General features: G+C 40.2%; 1 protein-coding gene across 1 annotated transcript in view; it reads left to right on the top strand.

Moving 5' to 3' along the window:
* LOC115174562 (disks large-associated protein 2-like) overlaps positions 1–22,240 on the top strand; it is an 87,556-nt gene that overhangs the window by 42,285 nt on the left and 23,031 nt on the right. Inside the window, exons 3-4 of the mRNA XM_029733222.1 lie at positions 6,196–6,373; positions 7,507–7,726. Coding sequence (XP_029589082.1) covers positions 6,196–6,373; positions 7,507–7,726 — 398 coding nt within the window. The remainder of the gene's footprint in view (positions 1–6,195; positions 6,374–7,506; positions 7,727–22,240) is intronic.

Raw genomic sequence — 22,240 nt, 5'->3', positions numbered from 1 at the left:
CATTAGCAGGGTACGTTTAAACCAAACTAGTGCAAGTGTGGAGGGTGAGAGATGAATATACTGTTATATATTCTGGGATTGTTACAGACAAGGCAACAATTTTTATGAATATGCAAGCCTTGTTACAGGGATGACAGTTGGGTGTGAATTATATATTACACAGCATTACTGACATGGCTTTGGGTAAACATTTGGTTGCATTACTGAACTTTAAATAACTGTGCTCATGAACTTGGTTTGGACATTAGATTGGATGGCAGAATTTAAAATGATATTTTTGCTCCGACAGCCAATGTGGCTCATGGATTACCGTAAATAATGTAGAAGCTCTGACCTTTATCTTGGCTGGATCTTGACCCCCTTTCAAAACCCTGAACACGGCTTCTGCCTTTTTGACACGCCATTTAAAAACCTTAACCCCTGGCTCCAGGCTTTTTGCAAGCTGTTTTCAACCCTAACCCCCGGCTTTCATCGTTGAATTTCATCAAAGTCAGACACTGCCAACAATGTTTTTGTCATTTTTGTGTCCCTCCTGCCTGTTTGTTTTACAGTAGCTCTCCTACAGTAGTTATACTGTATACACCTCTAGCTTGCTAAAGCAAAGACATTATTTGACCTGGCTGTTATATCCATATCATGTCTCTGTGACCTCTGTCTGCAGTGGGACATTCTGGGGGAGCATGCATGATTTAGACATGTCATTCGATGATGCTGGGCAACAGAGTAAGAATAACTCCTTGGTTACGATTGGCTGTGACATGTTCCTATTCTACCCCAGTGCATCAACAACCTGTGTTAATGCATGACTAAGAGCTTTGCTACGTTTGTTTGGTTAGTTGGTTTGCAGCCGCTTCGCTGACTTGTGACCCTGTCCTTACAGTGGGCTTCGACTGTTCTTTGTTTAGTAATTGGAACCCAGTTCCGTTCATCAGCTCAGATATAAAATAAGTATTCTAGCTGGTGTGTCACAGACCAATGCAGGTATATCTGACATTTATCAACTGCTATTTCAATATTTGCCAATCGTCTTACAGAGGAAATGTGCGTCATGTTATCACAGCACTGTTGACAAGGCTATGGCAACCCTTCACTTCTCTCCAATGTCATGGTCAAAGGACAAGGTTTTAAAATAAATTGTCTGACAATAAAATCTCATTTATTTATTTGAATGTCTTCATAAAGGAGAAATTGTCTAACCCCGCTTCATATGTCTCACTCAGCACATATAGTCAGATCCATAGTTATTGGCACCCTTGTTAAAGATGAGCAAAAAGACTGTATAAAATAAATAATACAAATACTGAGCTATATTGTATGCCAAGAAAATGCTCATCTTTCTTTTGATGCAAAACCCACCACTGGTGTGTGTTACCAAAGAGCTCCATTTTCATTTCATCCAACAAATGTAAACGCCTGGAGTTTGCTAAACGGCATTGGCACTTGGATTAGAACCGGTGTTGTGGTCCGATGACATGAAAATGGAGGCACGCAACACCGGTGGTGGGTTTTGCATACAAAGAAAGATGGATATGCAGAACAGAACCCCTACTGTAAAATATGGGGGGGATCTTTGGTATTATGGGGCTATTTTGATTCCAGTGGTCCTGGTTAAGGTCACCGGCATCATGAACTTTACACAAGTACCAGAACATTTTAGCCAAAATCCTGATTGCCTCTCCCAGGAGGCTGAAACTTGGCCACAAGTTTCCTGCAAGACAATATCCCTAAGCACTTATCAAAATCCACAAAGAAACGGTTAATTGACCAAAAAAATCAACATTTTACAATGGCCATCTCAGTCTCCGGACGTGTACCCCATTGAAAACCTGTTGTTTGGTTTGAATTGAAGAGGGCAGTCCATAAGTGCAGACAAAGGATATCAAGGATCTGGAAAGATTCAATATGGAGGAATGGTCCAAGATCCCGCCCAATCTCATGAAACATTTTAGAAAAAGGTTCAGTGTCGTTATCCTTGCAAGGTGAGCTATTGAAAGCTATTAGAAACAGGGGTGGCAATCATTTAGACCTCATATCTTTTTTTTTTTAAGTATTATTTGTTAAACAAAATCTCTGCATCTGAGCAATTGTATTAGCATAAAATATTATAAATGTACAATATAGCCCAGTATTTGTATTATTTATTTTATACAGTCTCTTTTGCTCATGTTTATCAAACGCGCCAATAAGTTTGGACCTGACTGTACAGTGCCTGTTTGCACTCATTCCCCTCTTGACATGCAACACTCCATAGATTAATACGCTTTAGGTAAGCTATAGGAAGAAGGATAGCGGTACCGAGTAATATTGTAATACAGATAATAGAATGATTGGACAGAAAAATAAATAGACACCAGCAAAAGAATGTACAGCTAGATATGTAGCATGGCTTGGCAGGGGATCATGGAAGCGGTAACGATGGTTCCGATAACATTTTTGTTACCTTATTGTACTGTTGAATGCGTCAGAGCAGAATACCTCCCCGTCCTGATTGTGACCCAGAAGATGCATCGGCTCTCCCTCTGAGATGTGTCTTAGTTTATTGTTATTCTAAGCTGGCTTTGAAAATCACCCTTCCAGAACAGGACGGTTGCTTGTGTTCTGGAGGTCTGCACGCATGCACACCCGCACTCACGCCCGCGCGCATGCACTCACTCATGCACGCGTGCAAACACACACACACACACACACCTAACCACCCATACACACACACACACACACACACACACACACACACACACACACACACACAGAGAGAGAGCGAGAGAGAACCTGGTGAGGTGCCCTGCATGCATCAGTCCTATCCTTTTGTTACCCACAGCTTAATCGTCATATCACTGGGAATCAACTCACTTCCTGCTTTTGTCTCACTTCCTGCTTTTGTCCCACCCCCCACACACATTAAGCCTCGTTTCCATGCTCCATAATTACTGAAGCTCTAAGACGATTATATTGTTGTACTAATGGGAGGTGTAGGTGGGATGTGCAAACTGTAATTGTGGGGCTAGCGAGTCACCTGTGTTTTTGGGGCTTGCGATGACTGCACGTGTCATCATAGTTTAGAGTTGATTGCAATAATGTTGCTAATGTTGTAGGAGGATGAGTCACATTTGCCGCAAGCACAGTGTTATATTCAGTGAGCGATATAAGCTGGGCACACCAAATACCCTGCTGGTCACACTACAACACAACATAACCTGGATACAGCAGTACTACATGTTAGCCAGGTTACCTGTTTAACAGTATGTGACATTGTTGGGTCTTTAGCCCTGAGCATTTTCCAGGGATGTCTGACTAGGACTGTTGTGGTGAGCGTATTACCGCCACACCGGCAGTCATGAGTTATGACCACAGTAAAATTCCACGTGTCGGCAATCTACTTTTATGAACTCTGGACATGCGTTGGTGCTACCCAACTCACTAACGAGCATCAGGTCCTAATGGCCAGGTACTCAGGGCTCTATTGTCCCTCTAACCACTCTGACATCAATGCAAATGCCATCAAAAATCACATCAAACACTTCTCTTCAAAACAGTGTCATGCTTTTAAAACTCACCTCATCGATCAAGTTGAAGAAAGAAGTTCAACAACAGTGAGTGGAAATATGGTCGTTGTGGATGTTGTTTTAAAGCCAAACAACGAAATATACAGCGTAAGGTGATGATTCATTCAAAACACACATACGCATATTAGGTCTTATGCATACACTTGTGCATACAAAAACCCCGGAATTAAAATAATGATTGTGCTTTATACAATACATAACCTACCGCATATAACGCATGGCAGAAAAATTATAAAAAAAACGTTTTATTTAAGTCTTTGGTACATAATTGGTCTAGCCTCTACTCCAAAATTAAACTAATTCCAGAACTAGCTTTTGAGTGTGGCCTGTATTATTCAAGCAGCTCTTAGTCTCGCGACAAAATTTGACGTTCATCCATGTTTCTCAAAGTCAAATTTCGACTTGTTCCAAATATAACATTTGTATGTGTTTAAGGTTAAGTTTAGACAATAACTCAGAATTTTTAAGGTTAGGCATTACCTCCGAATGGTTAAGGTTTGGGATAGACTTAAAATAAATATATCCGAAAGAACATTCTATCGCTGGATTTGAACTTGCAACCTTTGGAATCAGAGGCAGATGCTACTTGAAGGCGACAGCGCTCACTGTTGCCCCTAGTGGACATGGATGGACGTCAAAAGCTGTCTTGCATCCTGGGTGACCTGGCTGGTATGATTATACATACTGGATGGAATGGTTACCTTTGCTATGCTCCGAACTCCAAAGAAGTGTTCTTATAAGCCCAGACATTTCTTTAAAAAGAGGAGCAAAGCTGCTACTATATTTATTTCTCAGCTGCTCATATTAATCACATGTTCTGCTATGAAACGGGAGCAGCCTATCCATGATTGAAAAGTGAACCGGTGGGAAAGCAGCCTCCATTCGCTATTTGAGTGCATACGGATGACATGTATTTTTACCCCTGCCCCTGTTCCTGTCCATTTGATAATGGGCAATTCTAATCTAAACTAATTTTACATAAGTGAAGACCAGATTAAATTGAGAATAGTCTGACAGATGAAAATATGATCACTTGATGAGAGAACAGCGTGTGCAGCCTGAGGCAAGGATTACAGTGCAACATTTTTTTTGCGACTTTCTCAAATCCTCAACAGCCTATAGTTGCATCATGCAGCCCATATATGTTTTGATTTCTAAGACATTCTAAGGTGTGTATCATTAACAACCACATTTGACAAAAACCAATAAATCTAGTATATAGGAAGTGTTTCAAATGATCACTTTTAAACTCCACATAGCCATGTCATATGCATATTCGCTCTGGAATGGGAAAAGTATCCTTTCTATTTTGTTCAGCTAAGTTAAATTACATTATTCTTACTATAAAAGGTCATTGTCCTTCCAAAAGTATTCAGACCCTTTGACTTTTTCCACATTTTGTTATGTTACAGCCTTATTCTAAAATTGATTAAATTGATTTTTTCCTCATCAATCTACACACAATACCCCATAATGATAAAGCAAAAACGTCAGGATCAAGGGAAAGATGAACGGAGCAATGTACAGAGAGATCCTTGATGAAAACCTGCTCTATAGCGCTCAGGACCTCAGACTGGGGCGAAGGTTCACCTTCCAACAGGACAGTGACCCGAAGCCCACAGCCAAGACAACACATGAGTGGCTGCGGGACAAGTCTCTGAATGTCCTTCAGTGGCCCAGCCAGAGCCTGGACTTGAACCCGATCTAACATCTCTGGAGAGACCTGAAAATAGCTGTGCAGCAATGCTCCCCATCCAACCTGACAGAGCTTGAGAGGATCTGAAGCGAAGAATGGGAGAAACTCCCCAAATACAGTGCCAAGCTTGTAGCGTCATACCCAAGAAAACTCGAGGCTGTAATCGCTGCCAAAGGTGCTTCAACAAAGTACTGACTAAAGGGTCTGAATACTTATGTAAATGTGTTTTTTTTTTTCTTAATAAATATGCAAAAGTTTATAAAAACCAGTTTTTGCTTTGCCATTATGGGGTATTGTGTGTAGATTGATGAGGGAAAAAAACTATTTGATCAATTTTAGAATAAGGCTGTAACGTAACAATGTGGAAATAGTCAAGAGGTCTGAATACTTTCCGAATGCACTGTATGTAAATAAGGTATTTCTGTTTTTGATATTGAATTAATTTGCTAAAAATTCTAAAAACCTGTTTTCGCTTTGTCATTATGGGGTATTGTGTGTAGATTGCTGAGTAAATGTTTTTATTTAATCCATTTTAGAATAAGGTTGTAATGTAACAAAATGTCGAAACATCCACTGTAAAATAGTGGCTGCTAAATGAACAAGCCTACAACCAATGTATGGTGCATAGCCACATAAGAAACAGTAGGCCAACTCATATTCTGAAATACATTTTCTTAATATCATAATGTCTAAAATAAATAAGAGATTTATTGCGATGATATATATTGCATTTATTCATGATACTTTTTTAAATGTAGATGTTCCAAAGGCGCACATCAGCGGCTTGTAAAATATGTGTGGAGGCCTGGAGATGCTAAACATGTTTGTTAATTAACAGTCGACTATCGTGAGACCGGCAGTCTTTTGCATGACTATAACCGGTTGACAATGCCTCTCATATTTGTCTATCCACTCTCTCTCTCTCTCTCTGTACAGCCAGAGCTACCACTTGCAAACCACCCGAGACATGATACGCCCCCATCCCAGTGTCACCCTGGACCCAGCCACCAACTACCCCCAGCACCATATACCCCTCGGCCCTCAGTTCCGATCCCGGAACCAGAGCTACATGCGCGCGGTTAGCACCCTCAGTCAGGCAAGCTGCGTCAGCCAGGTGAGTCCCACACAGGCCCCTCACAGGGGGAACACCAGGAGCCCTGGAGGAGTAGGAGGATTGAGAGATACTGTAGATGCCACCATGTTGGTAGAGTGGGTGGAACCTTCTGTTGTTTGCTAAAGGGGTGGCAGAAATAATATAGTTATTTACAGAAGTACATTAGTCACAACCTGATTCCCCCCCCCCCCCCGCCCCACTCCATGACATGTTTAGCCGTTATTGTCTGCAGGATTAGGTTTTATTGATAGGTTGAGTTGACATTGGTAATGCTTATTTACACTGAATCCTGTTTTGACTATGTTCAGTGCACATCTTCAGAACTGCGCGTGCGAAGTCCATAGATTTGTTATTGGTGACGTTGCGTATACAAGCAGTACCATACTGTATATATCTGTTCACTTGAATATTTATTACATTACAAGTTCAAGTTACCCGTTAAGTAAGTTCATGCACACTACTAGAAGTTGTGTTGAACTGCTCAGTCAGTCTAGACATTTTTTTTAATGTTTGAACAGCAGGAGTTATACTATAAAGCATGCTTTTTTATCCGTTGCGGCTGAATATTAGGTACAAGATACAATGATTTAATACATCCTTTGCAATCATTTTTATTACATAGTAGCAGGCTTTTATGCACTGCATAATATAGACTAGATGGATTTTAATACACGTTTGGCACAATATCTCAGCCAACCTTGGTGCTATTAAAAAAAATCACCTCACACAGATGACGTTAGTATGGCTTCCTGCCTGCCGTTATATTGGGTGCGTTGCGATGGAAATATATATATTCACAACATTGAAATTCCGTTAACCGCATGTAGTTTTTACTGTGTTGCACCGTCATTTCTGCTTTTGAATAGGTTCTTGAAAGGACACCTGCTTTCCCCTTTGTCACAGTAGTAACGAATGTACGTCTGTGACGATGACCTGCAGTGGGATAGTACATCTTGAAATGGTATACTAAATGATGCATTTTGTTGTTTTCATTTGTTTGTTTTATCTGCTTGTTTTTTTTCCCCCCATGCTAACACTCCTTCATATTTACTGTACTAAGGGGAAGAGTCAAAGTGAGAAAGAGAAAGGAAGAGGAAAAATTAAGGACTGCTATTCCTGTTTTTGTCTCTCAGGTGAGTGAGACTGAGGTCAATGGCCAGTTTGAGTCAGTTTGCGAGTCCGTTTTTAGCGAAGTAGAATCCCAGGCCATGGAGGCCTTGGACCTGCCTGGCTCGTTCCGCACTCGAAGCCACAGTTACCTGCGTGCAATTCAGGCTGGGTATTCCCAAGACGACGACTGCTTGCCTTCAATGACATCCTCCACTGTCACTTCAACTCTCAGATCCACAACAGGTAACAGTACGACCTCAAAAAAAAATGAGAGAAGGCTTAGAAAACATACTCCTCATACATTCTATAACATGCGTACATACCTACATATGTACAGTGGGGTACCCTTGAGCTTTAAGAGATGCTTGGTTGAATGATTCTGGTCATTTCTTTTTGGCTACTGTCACTGTTGTGTGTCTCTTGTTTGTCTTGCCTCTGCATATCCTGAGTGTTCTGAGGTATTTGCTTGCAAGCGTGTTACTTTGCATAGTCCATATACATCATTACCCTTAGCTTTAGCTTTCTGATTCGTTTTCTGATTCGTCACATGTGGTGGTAGCAAAGCTGGACCCGGAGTAGAGGATGGGAGGGGACTCATTCAAACCAGCCCAATGAGAAGTTAAACCCACGACACACTACAGTCACACTCACAGCACTTGGCATGTGTAAGAGAAACAGGCCTTGTCCTGAGCATGATAATCTCATTGATATATGTGTCGTGTGTAGAGTGTGAGTCGTGTAGGGAAGGGTTAAGTGTGAAACAGAACAGTGGTTGGAGGAGGGCTGTGGACCTCTAAAGAGTGTTAGGAAGGCTCATAGTCTGCTCCAGAGAGGTCTTCAGTTTCCCCCATCCATGCTTTGTTTGACCAGTTCATTACACTAGCCTCTCTAACTGATCTTGGCTTATAAGCCCACAGAACACAAGACAGCAAAAACTTGTAACCGACATACGGTAAGTCAACAAACTCAGATAGGGTACTGGTTGCACAAGGAACTTACTAAGAAAGTCAATTCAGAGTGCATAAAATATATTACGTTATTCTATATTGTTGTATAGTGTTGCATAAAACCACATTTGGAGATATGATATAAATTAAGCTTTCAATTGGAATAGTAACTGATTTATCACTTTTGATGTAGCCAGATCAGAAGGTAAGATTAAATGGTCTTTCATCAGGTAGTCTGGCAATCATGTGTTTCAGGGAGATTGATCAGTTGACCTGAAGTTTGACAAGGTTTGAAGAGGGTTCGACTACAGTAGCGCTCTCACAAAAAATGTCTAAAGCTACTTTACTCTGTGGGGCCAACGTATTAGACATTTTCTCATTGAACTAAATCTCACATTTAGATGACCTCTTAGGTGAAAACATCTGTCGGTGTGCCGTTGAGCAAGGCACTTAACCCTAGTTGCTCCTGTAAGTGTGTCTGCTAAAGAATAATGTAGAGTAATGTAAAAATCGTCTTAATAATTGTGAGGATACCAAGTCAATTTGTTGCAATAATTGCTGTTTTGATATTAAACATTCAGGGATTTGAAGGTTTTGTGCAACATTTTACACACAATATCATCGTCAAAACATCAACATATCTGGTTATTTGTGCAAACAGAACCACTGCTGCGTCTAACCTAACTGATCTAGTGCATTTGGTGTATACCTGGAAGAGTAAAGCTATGAACCCTATTGAAATACTATCATTTCATATGACGTTTTTCATTTGACAATATTATGACCGGGATTAACATTTTTCAACACATTTTGTAAAATCAATTGTATTAGACCTCTGTATTTGTTTGTTTTCTGTTGGTTTACCTGTTTTCTTGTACAATCTGGAGTTTTTTTTTGTTTATCTTCTCATGCTCAATTGGGTTGCACAGTCAGAATCCCTCAGCCTACGATGTGACTGAAGTACTGAGGATCAAGGAAGTCCTCCAATCCCACCGTCTTACCTGCTGAACTCCTTTCACCCAATAAGCTCTCTGTTCAAATTGTCTGCTTCACAATTGGCTCACTAAATTGGCTCTCAAATGGGTGTCAGTTACTCCCAGCATTTTCTGTTTATTTGTATTTTTTAATGAGTAGTTCTCTAGGACTTTTTTCTCTCCAAATACAGTCACATCCGACTGGGCTATGGAACAGGATATGTTAGTGAGCCTCAGGGAAATAATTGGCTGTGACCTGATGCCTCCATCTCAAGCCATATTGCAAATCTTTTTTACATGGTATCGACCATTTGGTGTCATTTCTGAGGGAATAGTGGCCTTGAAATGAAGTGAATGATCCACAGTATTTGACTGGCCATGCCACTGACTAATAAAATTCGGAAATGAGATCTGAATTCTAAATCGCTTACCAACCAAAACGCAAGAATGTCGAGGCTAGCTGGGCCCTTGAGTGGGGAAGTGATCCTATGATGCCCCATTGGGCAGAAGAGCAGCACCCCCTCCCAATCTGACCAGCCATGCATCTCTGGAAGGATAACCAGGGGGACAGAACAGCTGGATGCCTGTCACAGGTATTTTAATGACAACACGCATACATATATCTATATATATATATATATGTGTGTTTTTTTGCACTGCCTTCTCAGCAATAGATAAAAAATGATCACTTTGATATAACAGCAGGATAGAAAAATCTGATTTAAACACAATGAGAAACAAACAGGGGTCCGAACAACTCACAAAACTCAGAGGCCTTGAATTCCTTGTTCGTATGCATTAATGTTCCAGAATTAAACTGTATATGTGATGATGGTGCCTCACTGGCTTTCGCGAGTTGTTTGAAGTGTCTCTATTTTCAAGTGCGCTAAAAGCGACTCATTGGTGGAACTATATGATGAAGCTGTACTTTCCAGTCTAACACATAATGTGTTCGTACCTCAGCCATGAAGTAGCACTGAATGTTATCACATTGTCACTGTCAACAGTCAAAATGTGAGAGCATTTGTTATAGTAGTTTTGTGGGTTTTTTTCTTCCTATGATAGTCAACCTCTGTAAAGGCCACGTGTGGCTGGGTTGACCCTTGGCGTGGAAGTTATCAGCTGTCTTTGACTGTGGGATTGCAGCCCCTCCCTGGTGCAGCCCTGTAGGGGGGGGGGGGGTTGGGGGGGGATTTACCCGCCACTGGGAACTCCACATGGTCCAATCAACCTCATGGTGAGGGACCTGATATGTTCAATAGGGTTCATAACTGCTTCTCGGCCCAATGACTTGAGTTGTGATTTTTCATTGCCTTTTCATCTTTTCTGTTGCACAAAAAAAAAGGAAAAGGAAACAATCGGAAACACTTAAGAATTTTTTGGGGAGAACCATACTTTGATTTAATTCAGAGAATGGTATTTTCATTTGAAACTGATTGGTAATGATGGCTTATGCTAGGAACCAACGGGGTTCCGCTTCCCATGGTGCAGTGCAGTGAAAAGATGGAAAGACTGTGGAGGGTTGATGTTCATTCAGATGAGTGAGAAGGCAGTGTAAAAACCCCATGAAAAGCCTGCAGTATGTGAGTCAAAATGCATCGCTCAAGTGGCTCAGTGTACCTGGCTGAATAATTCCTTTCCGTATTTTAGTATGCCAGATAGAGCTGTGTTAGAGAGCATTCTAATTCTAGAGACCACTTCAGTGTCTGAAGAGCACCTCTTCATTAAGTTTTACATTGTCTCTTTTTCGAGTTTGAACAACCACAAATGCATCTGATAAAGGGATCACAAATGCATAATTTGATAAAAGGGTAATCATATTCACAGGAGATTGACGATCAACAAATCATCTAGCTGTTCACCATTTTTCAATATTCTCAATGCAACCAGTCAAAATCCTTGTTCCATCGATATTTTATTTTATCAGATATATCCCATTGGAATGATAGGGTAGTTGTGGTATTTTACTCACATACTGTATTCATATTGTAGGTATATGTATGCCCACTCTAGGTTGGAACATTTGGGTGTCACAGTTACATAACACTCCAGCTGTTCCCTCCCTTTGAATCTCCCTCTATTTGCATATTCAAATTTGTCTTCCAGAGGGATATGATGTGCTGGAAGGCACTTCTTTGCTAAACGAGGACATGATAGAAGACGACGACGGGGCCAGCTCCTCGGCCTATGTGGAGTTGGAACGTCTGGAGAGGGAGAACGCTGTAGCTCGCAGCCAGCACAGCACAAGCTCCACTGTAACAGCCATCTCTGTCCCCCCGACTTCACCGCCTGCCTACCAGATCCCTGCTGCCCCCTCCATTGCCGCCCCCGATCCCCCCATACCTCAGGCCATCCAGGCCTTTAAAGAGTCTGCCAACATGGTGGCCGCCTTCAACATGCAGTGGAAAGATGAGATTTCGGCCATGCGCTACGAACTGGCTGAGCTGCGCAGGGACGTGTGCGGCGAGCTCAAGACCTTCAACAGCAACTTCTTCAATTTTACCCAGTGCTACAACATGTGGACGCTGTGCCGTGAGAGCGCAAGTGATGGCTCAACACAGACCGGGGACCGGGTGTCTGTGGGCATCCAGGCTGGCACCAGCGGGCTCATCAGGCAGAACACAGAGGATAAGTCTGTCATGTGCCAGCCGGAACCAGCTGCTTTTAGCATCATAGACCTGATGGACCCTCCCCACATTGAGATAGCTGGGGACTCAATGCCAGAGGAGGAAGCGAGCAGCCCTGCTAGCTCCCTGCCATCGGAACATTCCGCAACGTGGGACAACAAGAAGAAGACCCACAAGCGCTCTTTGGGCGGTGGCCGCAGGAGTGCCAGTCTGGAACTGTGGAGCAGGAAGTACACCAGTGGGCCCATGTCATACCTGTCAATGTCATTCTAATCATTCCCATACAACCCAGAAGAAACAAAACGCATGGGTTTTCCCTTGATTACAACCCCTAGAGAACCAGAGCAAGAGCCAAAGGGGAAAACCCCATTTACTTATGTAGAGATCTACAGTGCCTTCAGAAAGTATTCATAACCCTTGACATATTCCACATTTTGTTGTGTTATAGCCTGAATTCAAAATGGATTAAACAGATTTTTTTTCACACAATGAAAATGTATTGAAAATTCAATACAGAAATATCTCATTTACATAATTAATCACACCCCGAAGTCAATACTTTGTAGAAGCACCTTTGGCGGCTTCAACTTTTAGTTTAACTTGACTATGTCTCTATCAGCTTTGCTGATTCATCCTTTCAGATATTCTCAAGCTCTGTTTTAGTTAGATGGGGAGCAGCGGTGAACAGCAATCTTCAAGAATTTCCACAGATTTTCAATGGGATTCAAGTCTGGGCTTTGGCTGGGCAGCTCACGAACTTTCACGTTCTTGTTCTGAAGCGATTCCAGCATTGCTTTGGCTGTATGCTTGGGGACATTAAGGTCAATTGCACTCTGAAGCAGGTTCTCATCGAGGATTTGCTTGTATTTCACTCCATTAATGGTTCCTTCTATCCTTAGCGGTCTCCCAGTCCCTGCCTCTGAAAAGCATCCACATAGTGCTTTGCATTCAGGCCAAAGAGTTCCATTTTTGTCTCATCAGATCACAGAATCGTTTGCCTTATGATCTCAGAGTCTTTCACGTGCCTTTTTGCAAACTTCAGCCGTGCTGTCATGTGCCTTTTTCTCAGGAGTGGCTTCCGTCTGGCCACTCCCATAAAGCCCAGATTGGTGAAGTACTGTAGAGACTGTTGGCCTTCTGGCAGGTTCTCCCATCTCAGCCAAGGAACTCTGTAGTTCTGTCAGAGTGGTCTTTAGGTTCTTGGTCACCTCTCTGATCAAGGTCCTTCTTGCCCGGTTGCTTAGTTTGGTCGGACGGGCAGCTCTAGGAAGAGTTTGGCTAGTTCCATATTTTTTCAGTTTCCCAATCATGGAGACCACTGTGCTCTTGAAAACTTTCAACAAATTGTTTTAAACCCTTCCCCAGATATATGCCTCATCACAAATCTCGGAGATCTACGGTCAGTTCCTTGGACTTCATGGTATAGTTTCTACTCTGACATGTCAACTGTGGGACCTTAAATAGACAGGTGTGTTTCTTTCTAAATAGGTCCAAATCATTTCATTGGCCACAGGTGGACTCCAATCAAGTTGTAGTGACATCTCAAGGATGATCAAAGGAAATTGGATGCACCTGAGCTCAATTTAGTGTTATATATAATTTTCAATACATTTGCAAAAATGTCTAAAAACATGTGTTCACTTTGTAATTATGGGGTATTGTGTGTGGATGGGTGAGAATTTTTTTTTTTTTAATCCATTTTGAATTCAAGCTGTAACACAACAAAATGTGGAATGTCAAGGGGTATGAATACTTTCTGAAGACACTGTAGATTTTGAACTATTGAACATTGAACAATAATAAGGGACCAGTACAGCAATTATAAAGGGATGTGTTGAATACTTTGGAATGTCCCCCCCCCCACCCCCCCATCCCTAACTAGGCTACTGTGTATCAAATATAAAAAAGTATCTTACTGTATGTAATCTCTCGTGGACAGACTACGTAAACTTAAATGGTACCGTAGATATGTCATGATACAATGTGATGCATGACGAGCAGCATTAGTTCTGGTGCTTTGGACAAATCACGATTTTGCAGGTGTTAGCATCTTTTGAATTTCGGGAAAGGGGAGGGGACATTTGTCCCATAGACTTGCCCTTAACTTGCAAAGACAGAGGGTCGAGCTCTTCGTTCTGTTTCCAATCTCGCTTGTTAACACGTATAGACCCAGAACTTAATCGAGAATCTGACCAATCACGTAACACTTTAGTTCTGTGTTAACTGAGTGTATACTTTTTGTAACACTTAGTCACCAATTTGACTGTTTGCAATCAATAGGTGAGGAAGATGTTGCTCAAGCCACCTTAAATAGAAACGACAGTGAATGTGCGCTCTCAACTGTCTTATCTTGTAGGTAAGGTAGCCTATAGAATGTTGCCACTCCATGAGGTGTGGTATAAAATCATTAATACCATTAAGACTAATTGAATGCACAAAATGACCATTTTGGGGGGAAATGTAATATATGAATTGAATATAACGGCCCCGTTTCTTTCCGCTCTCCTGCCTCTAATCCTAGGTCCTATCCCATCCCTTTGCTTACACCAATCATATCCTTTCAGATCTGAGAAAAACTAAGAAATAGGAGCTGGGTAAAGGGGCTAGAAACCTTTATGAAACCGGGCAACAGATAACAGAGATAAGAGACACTGCAAATTTGCATACATCTAAATTTGAGAGAGAAAACTGTCATGAAACTTAAATCCTAGAATTGTTTGCATGATGTAAATCCATGAAATTCCAGTGATTTAGTGGCTTGTTTCCCAACCTTATTCATTCCAGTTTCTTCTCATGTAGAAACCTAAAACACCATTTTATATTGAAATTATACTGTGAACAACTTTTTAAATCCCAATTTTTTGTATGATTAAATCAAAAAGAAAACTAGAATATTTATGAAAAGGTAGATTAAATGTAAAGTAAATTGAATCAATAACCATTCCCTAATCATTCCCTGTGTCATCGTACAAATGTATATTTTTCTGTTCATTTTTGGGTAGTTAGTTAATGAAAATGAAAGCCGTAAATCGGATTGTGTTTGGAGTTAAATGGAACAATAGAACATGCCAAAGCTGTATACAACTTTAGTTTTAGTGGAGAATAATATAAATAATCATATATAAATGATTCTCAGACTTTGCAACAAAATAAGAGATAATAATAAGTCAGTTATATTACTGTATAATATCTAACATAGATTAAACAATTACACTTAAAAAGTGTAGTTTCATTAAAAAAATATTTCCTGATTTGACTTAACTTAACATTTTAAGTTGCAAGGTAACTCCTAAATTGTAGTTACCCAGCTGCCTTAAAATGCTTTAAAGTTATGTTAACTCAATATTAGTTGCATTGTAATATACATAAGTCATACAGCTTATCATTTAAAGTTTTAAGTTGAATAAGCTAACATTTTTAAGTGTGGTTCACCCCATATTTATCTAAAATTAACTATCAAAATGAATGAACATAAATCTTACAATTTAATTCCAGTGTCCAACATAGATAAACTATATATAGTTAGCCAGGGTTTGGCATTATCTGAGTGCCAATGTATAAGCGTAAGTTCATTGAAGCACAATCTATGTTACATGTTTCAACTCTATATGTTTTTAGAAATGTAATATTTTTGTATAGACTGAAAATGATCTATTTCATTGTGACCATTCTGTTTTCTTACATAATCCCTATATGAGGGGTTAACCCAAGCTAAACTCGAAACTCTCCTACATGGTTCTAAGTCAAACCATTTACCCTCATGTTGTTTTATTCATTACTCAAATGCAATCACTGTCCTCTGTGTTATATGTCACAAACATCTCATAGATAGTTCTCGTCTATAAGACAATCAGAGGGCATAGTCCCCTACCGCTGCCTCAATGTTTCCAGAGGTACATGGTAGTATTGTACCCCTGAATGTACTAACACCGCCTTTACTAGCTCTATGGAAACCTTAAAAGGTTCAGTCCTCAATTATCTTCATTTGAGTGTTCCTAAAAAGAAGCATTTGAACAAGTCAAATGGTACCCCTAACGGCTCATCTCCTTCATCGTCACATCACACCAACATGGCGTACCAAAGTCACAGCTGGGACCCATGGAAATGGGGCCCACCTGAAACAGCTCCAAGTTCCACAGCGCACCTGTCTGTGGGTATACCCTCCAGAACAGGATGTTATACCCTCCAGACCATAATGTTACAGAGGCATGTACGAATCACAACTCTTAAGTTAAATCCCTCAAATACTTTCTACGGAAGAGATGGTTCAACATAAAGACCTCGTACTTCTTCTTTGGGGGGGGGGGGCAGGACCAAAATACATTACTTGAGAAACAAGTGGCACTTTGGAAGGATGACATTGACACGAAGTGTACCAAAAAAAAGAAAGATGAAAAGAAAACAGACACAAAAATTCTGACCTGGCAGTTCAACTATTTCCCCACCTGGTTACTGTAACTTCCCCACCTGGTTACTGTAACTTCCCCACCTGGTTACTGTAACTTCCCCACCTGGTTACTGTAACTTCCCCACCTGGTTACTGTAACTCAATGGGCCCAAGTTCTTTCACCTTGCAGTGGATTGTTTTTTTTTTGCTCTCGACATGTGTTACAGTACCACATTACCAAATGGACATATATAGGACAGTTTGGCTGAAGGAGTTCTACTGTAACTATAAAAATATATATATTTGCAATACAGGAATACCACTTTTGTTGTTATAGATCCAGATTTCCAAAACAAAAAGGATATTGAATGTTCTCTGAATGTGTCCCCCATACTTAAACAGCTACTGTACCAGTTGGCTGACATTTCCAGTCATTTCAGAGAAAAAAAAATCAGAATATAAGACATATCACACAAATCAACCATTTGAATTTAAATATATGAATTTATTTCATTAAAAATAATATATAATAGAATGGTCTAAGAAACCCTAACATTCACATTTTCCTCTTTTCACTTGGAATGACAAAGAGGAGAGAATGCATCCTTCCCAGCCTGGGGAGAATGAACTGATATAAAGGTGCTTAATCTATGATGGGGCAGGTGAATTATTGATGTCTCAGAACTACATTCATTCATTCTATGCAAGTCCTTTGTCATTTTCCGTTGTATTGTTTCAGGTTATGTTCAGTTTTTGTAGTTGTTATTAGGTCTTTATGTTTGTTCCCCTCATACAAGTCTTTTAACACTGGAAAGTATGTATCATGAACAAATGGATTGTGCAGAGACATTAATAGTATGGAATATGTTGCATGAAACTCAGGCAATGCTAGTCATTTTGTTGCTTTTTTAAGATCTAGTCACACAAATGTTTTTTTTTATTATTATTGTCAACTATTGATATAAAGTCATATCAGTTAGCTAGAAAGATGTAAAACATGTTTCACAATTATTGCATTATGTAGTCAGAAATTACAACATTACCGCCAGATGAACTTGAAATGTAGCAATCTGCTGAGAATAATATTTATATTTGGTCAGAAGAACATTGGGAAAAGAAATGTATGTCGATTACAAAAATGAAAAGTAAAAATATGTTGGTAGAGGCATGGCTTACAAATGTTGTTTGTATCATGAAATCTTACCGTTAACTCTTTTGAGTAATGGAACCATATTAATTATGCTGTATGCGTAATCTGGTCTATGTATTTTCAATTATTTAATGGACCACTGAGATATTTTAATTTCATTTTGACGTCTTATTGCTATACGAAGATCTGACACAAATACTGTGCTGCCCTTCTGATGTCCAGTCTTGGGGTTGGATTGGAATCTGATCGTAGTTCAATTAAAAAAAGATAAAATAGACTGTAACACTGCTTGAATACAAATTCATTTTCTACCCAGCAAGAGATTTCCTCTCCTGTATTTACGATTTTTTTAAGAAAACAAACACATTGCTTTAAGTATAATATAACGAGCAAAAGTTTTAATGGTACTTTCAAAGGTCCTCTTTATGTTTTATTCTTTATTACAGCCTAGTACATTTGGCAGGCACTGCTTGAAACTCAGGCAATGCTATTCATTTTGTTGCTTTTTTTACCTGGTCAGAGCATTTCGTATTATTCTGGGCGTAATTCCGAGACACTCCTTTTCGTACGATATGTTACATTTCGTATGGTATGTATTAATTACAATTCGTATTATATGTTACAAATTCTAGTTCGGTGGTTAACGCCAGCTAGCTGGCTAACATTAACTTGGCTAGGGGTTAGGGTTAGGAGTTAGATTTAATGTTAGGTTTACGTTTAGGTTAAAGGGTTAAGGTTAGAGTTAGGGGAAGGTTTAGCTAACATGCTAAGTAGTTGAAAAGTAGATAAAAAAGTAGTAACTAGTTGAAAAATGGCTAAATTGCTAAAGTTGTCCATGATGAGATTGGAACTCGCAACGTTTGGGTTGCTAGACGTTCGCCTTATACGCCCGACTAAACCACCATACTTTCATTTTTGCCTTAAGTGACGATCTATCTTATGTAACCATACCAAACGTAACATATCATACTCATTTCAGTGTCCCAGATGTATGTTTTCTATGAGACCAGACTGAGGCAACAGGTTCATCATGTTTTATTTAAATGTTTAAAGGGTTTGAGGTATCATAAATATACTAGTCCAAGTTTCATTCCTATTTGCTATGGGTTTACCACTGCTAATTCAAGATATTGCTTTTTATAATTATATATCATTGGTTGTATTTAATTTGAGATAATACTTACAGTATACAGTGCATTCAGAAAGTATTTAGACCACTCCCCTTTTTCCAAATTTTCTTATGTTACAGACTTATTCTAAAATGGATTAAATACTTTTTTTTCTCTCTTCAATCTACACACAATACCCCATAATGACAAAGTGAAAACAGGTTTTTAGAATTTTTTGCAAATGTATTAAAAGTAAAAAACAGAAATACATGATTTACCTATCTATTCAGATCCTTTGCTATGAGACTTGAAATTGAGCTCAGGTGCATTCTGTTTCCATTGATCATCCTTGAGATGTTTCTACGACTTGATTGGAGTCCACCTGTGGTAAATGTAATATATTGGACATGATTTGGAAAGGCACACACCTGTCTAAATAAGGTCACACAGTTGACAGTTCATGTCAGATCAAAAACTAAGCCATGTGGTCGAAAGAATTGTCTGTAGAGCTCCATGACAGGATTGTTTCGAGGCACGGATCTGGGGAAGGGTACCAAAAATGTCTGCAGCATTGAAGGTCCCCAATATCACAGTGGCCTCCATCTTTTTTAATTGGAAGAAGTTTGGAACCACCAAGTCTCTTCCTAGAGCTGGCAGCCCGGCCAAATGGAGCAATCGGGGGAGAAGGGCCTTGGTCAGGGAGGTAAACAAGAACCCAATGGTCACTCTGACAAAGCTCAAGAGTTCTTCTGTGGAGATGGGAGAAACTTCCAGAAGTACAACCATCTCTGCAGCACCCCACCAATCAGGCCTTTATGGTAGGGTGGCCAGACTCTCCTCAGTGAAAGGCACATGACAGCCCACTTGGAGTTTGCCAAAAGGCACCGAAAAGACTCGCAGACCATGATAAACAAGATTCTCTGGTCTGATGAAACCAAGATTGAACTCTTTGGCCTGAATGCAAAGTGTCACGTCTTGAGGAAACCTGGCACCATACCTACGGTAAAGCATGGTGGTGGCAGCATCATGCAGTGGGGATGCTTTTCAGCAGCAGGAACTGGGAGAGTTCGAGGGAAAGTGAAAGATGAGGGAAAGATAAACGGAGCAAAGTACAGAGAGATCCTTGATCTGCTCCAGAGCGCCCAGGACCTCAGACTTGGGCGAAGGTTCACCTTCCAACAGGACAACGACCCTAAGCACACAGCCAATACAATGCTGAAGTGCTGAAGTCTCTGAATGTCCTTGAGTGGCCCAGCCAGAGCCTGGACTTGAACCCGATCGAGCATCTCTGGAGAGACCTGAAAATAGCTGTGAAGCGACACTCCCCATCAACCTGATAGAGCTTGAGAGGATCTGCAGAGAAGAATGGGAGAAATTCCCCAAATACAGGTGTGCCAAGCTTGTAGCGTCACCCCAAGAAGACTCGAGGCTGTAATCGCTGCTAAAGGTGCTTCAACAAAGTGCTGACTAAAGGGTCTGAATACTTATGTAAATGTGATATTTCATTAAAAAAAAATGTTAATACTTTTGCAAAAATGAAAATATATATTTTTGGCTTTCTCATTATGGGGTATTGTGCGTAGATTGATGAGGGGGAAAAACGATTTAATACATTTTCAAATAAGGCTGTAATGTAACAAAATGTGGAGGGGTCTGAATACTTTTCCGAATGCACTTTATATATTTTTCTTTTCTTCATTTTTTTGTAATTTGATGTTTACTTGTGAATTTTCTGTTACATTTGCCTTAAGTATTTTTCCATAAATCAATATAAAAAATTATGAAACAAGATTTTTGATGATCTTGAAGATGTTTTAAATGGTTGTGTGGTATATTCACAATTTCTATGGGGATCATAGCTTTACAATGGCAATCAAAAAATCGAATTTGTTTTTACTGAAGAAAGAGTCAAAAGTCATTGCAAATGTTAAGTTAATTTCTTTGTGTAAAGGTCCAACTAAGTATAAGATGAATTTATAAAGCACATCTCATAAAATTTCAATGATCCAGGAAACAGCACACAACAGTTACCATAATCCACACACAGCATGGGCCAGGCAAAGTATCTATTTCTTTGATCCTCTCAATATGTTTTATTTTTGTACTAAGCTATCACCTTTATTTTTTTTTATAGGAACCCGTAGCTTAGCTGGGGGGCGTAGAGCGTACGGTAGGTCTGGTAGGGCACCATTTTCTTATACTTTGTTTCTATGTTAATATATTCACTTACACCATTTTTGTCCCACCTTTTAATGTAAAAAATCATTACTCTCCAGCTCTTTGTCAGTAATGTCATCATATTGCTTTTCACAAATTTGATTACATTTCAATTAAAAAAATAAACAATATATTATTTTTCTACTTTTCCAAAGTTACAAATTAATTTACTAATGTCACTACTAATCAAATCAAGTCAAATTGTATTTGTCACATGCGTCGAATACAACAGGTGTAGACCTTACCGTGAAATGCTTACTTACAAGCCATTAACCAACAATGCAGTTCAAGAAATAGAGTTAAGAAAATATTTACTAAATATTTATAAACTACAGTAAAATAAAAAAGTTACACAATAAAATAATAATGACGATATATACAGGGGGTACCGGTACCGAGTCAATGTGCGAGGGTACAGGTTAGTCAAGGTAATTTGTACATGTAGGTAGGGGTAAAGTGACTATGCATAGATAATAAACAGCGAGTAGCAGCAGTGTAAAAACAAAGGGGGGGAGGGTGTCAATGTAAATAGTCCAGGTGGCCATTTGATTAATTGTTCAGCAGTCTTATGGCTTGGGGGTAGAAGCTGTTAAGCAGCCTTTTGGACCAAGACTTGGCGCTCCGGTACCGCTTGCCGTGTGATAGCAGAGAGAAAAGTCTATGACTTAGGTGACTTAAGTCTTTGACAATTTTTTTGGGCCTTCCTATTAAACCGCCTAGTATATGGGTCATGGATGGCAGGAAGCTTGGCCTCAGTGATGTACTGGGCTGTACTCACTACCCTCTGTAGTGCCTTATGGTCGGATGTTGAGCAGTTGCATACCAGGCGGTGATGCAACCGGTCAAGACGGTGGTGCAGCTGTAGAACTTTTTGAGGATCTGGGGACCCATGCCAAATCTTTTCTGTCTCCTGAGGGGGAAAAGGCATTGTCGTGCCCTCTTCACAACTTTCTTGGTGTGTTTGGACCATGATAGTTTGTTGGTGATGTGGACACCAAGGAACTTAACTCTCGACCTGCTCCTCTACAGCCCCTTAGATGTGAATGGGGGCGTGTTAGGCCCTCCTTTTCCTGTAGTCCATGATCATCTCCTTTGTCTTGCTCATGTTGAGCTGTAGTCAATGAACAGCAGTCTCATGTAGGTGTTCCTTTTGTCCAGGTGGGAAAGGGCAGTGTGGAGTGCGATTGAGATTGTGTCATCTGTGGATCTGTTGTGGCGGTATGCGAATTGGAGTGGGTCTAGGTTTTCCTGGATGATGGTGTTGATGTGAGCCATGATCAGCCTTTCAAAGCACTTCATGGCTACCAACGTGAGTGCTACGGGGCGGTAGTCATTTAGGCAGGTTA

Source organism: Salmo trutta, chromosome 35 (assembly GCF_901001165.1).
Source record: "Salmo trutta chromosome 35, fSalTru1.1, whole genome shotgun sequence".
In the NCBI taxonomy this organism is placed as follows: domain Eukaryota; kingdom Metazoa; phylum Chordata; class Actinopteri; order Salmoniformes; family Salmonidae; genus Salmo; species Salmo trutta.
The sequence above is the reverse complement of the archived record's forward strand: the minus strand, read 5'-3'. Positions and strand labels throughout refer to the sequence as shown.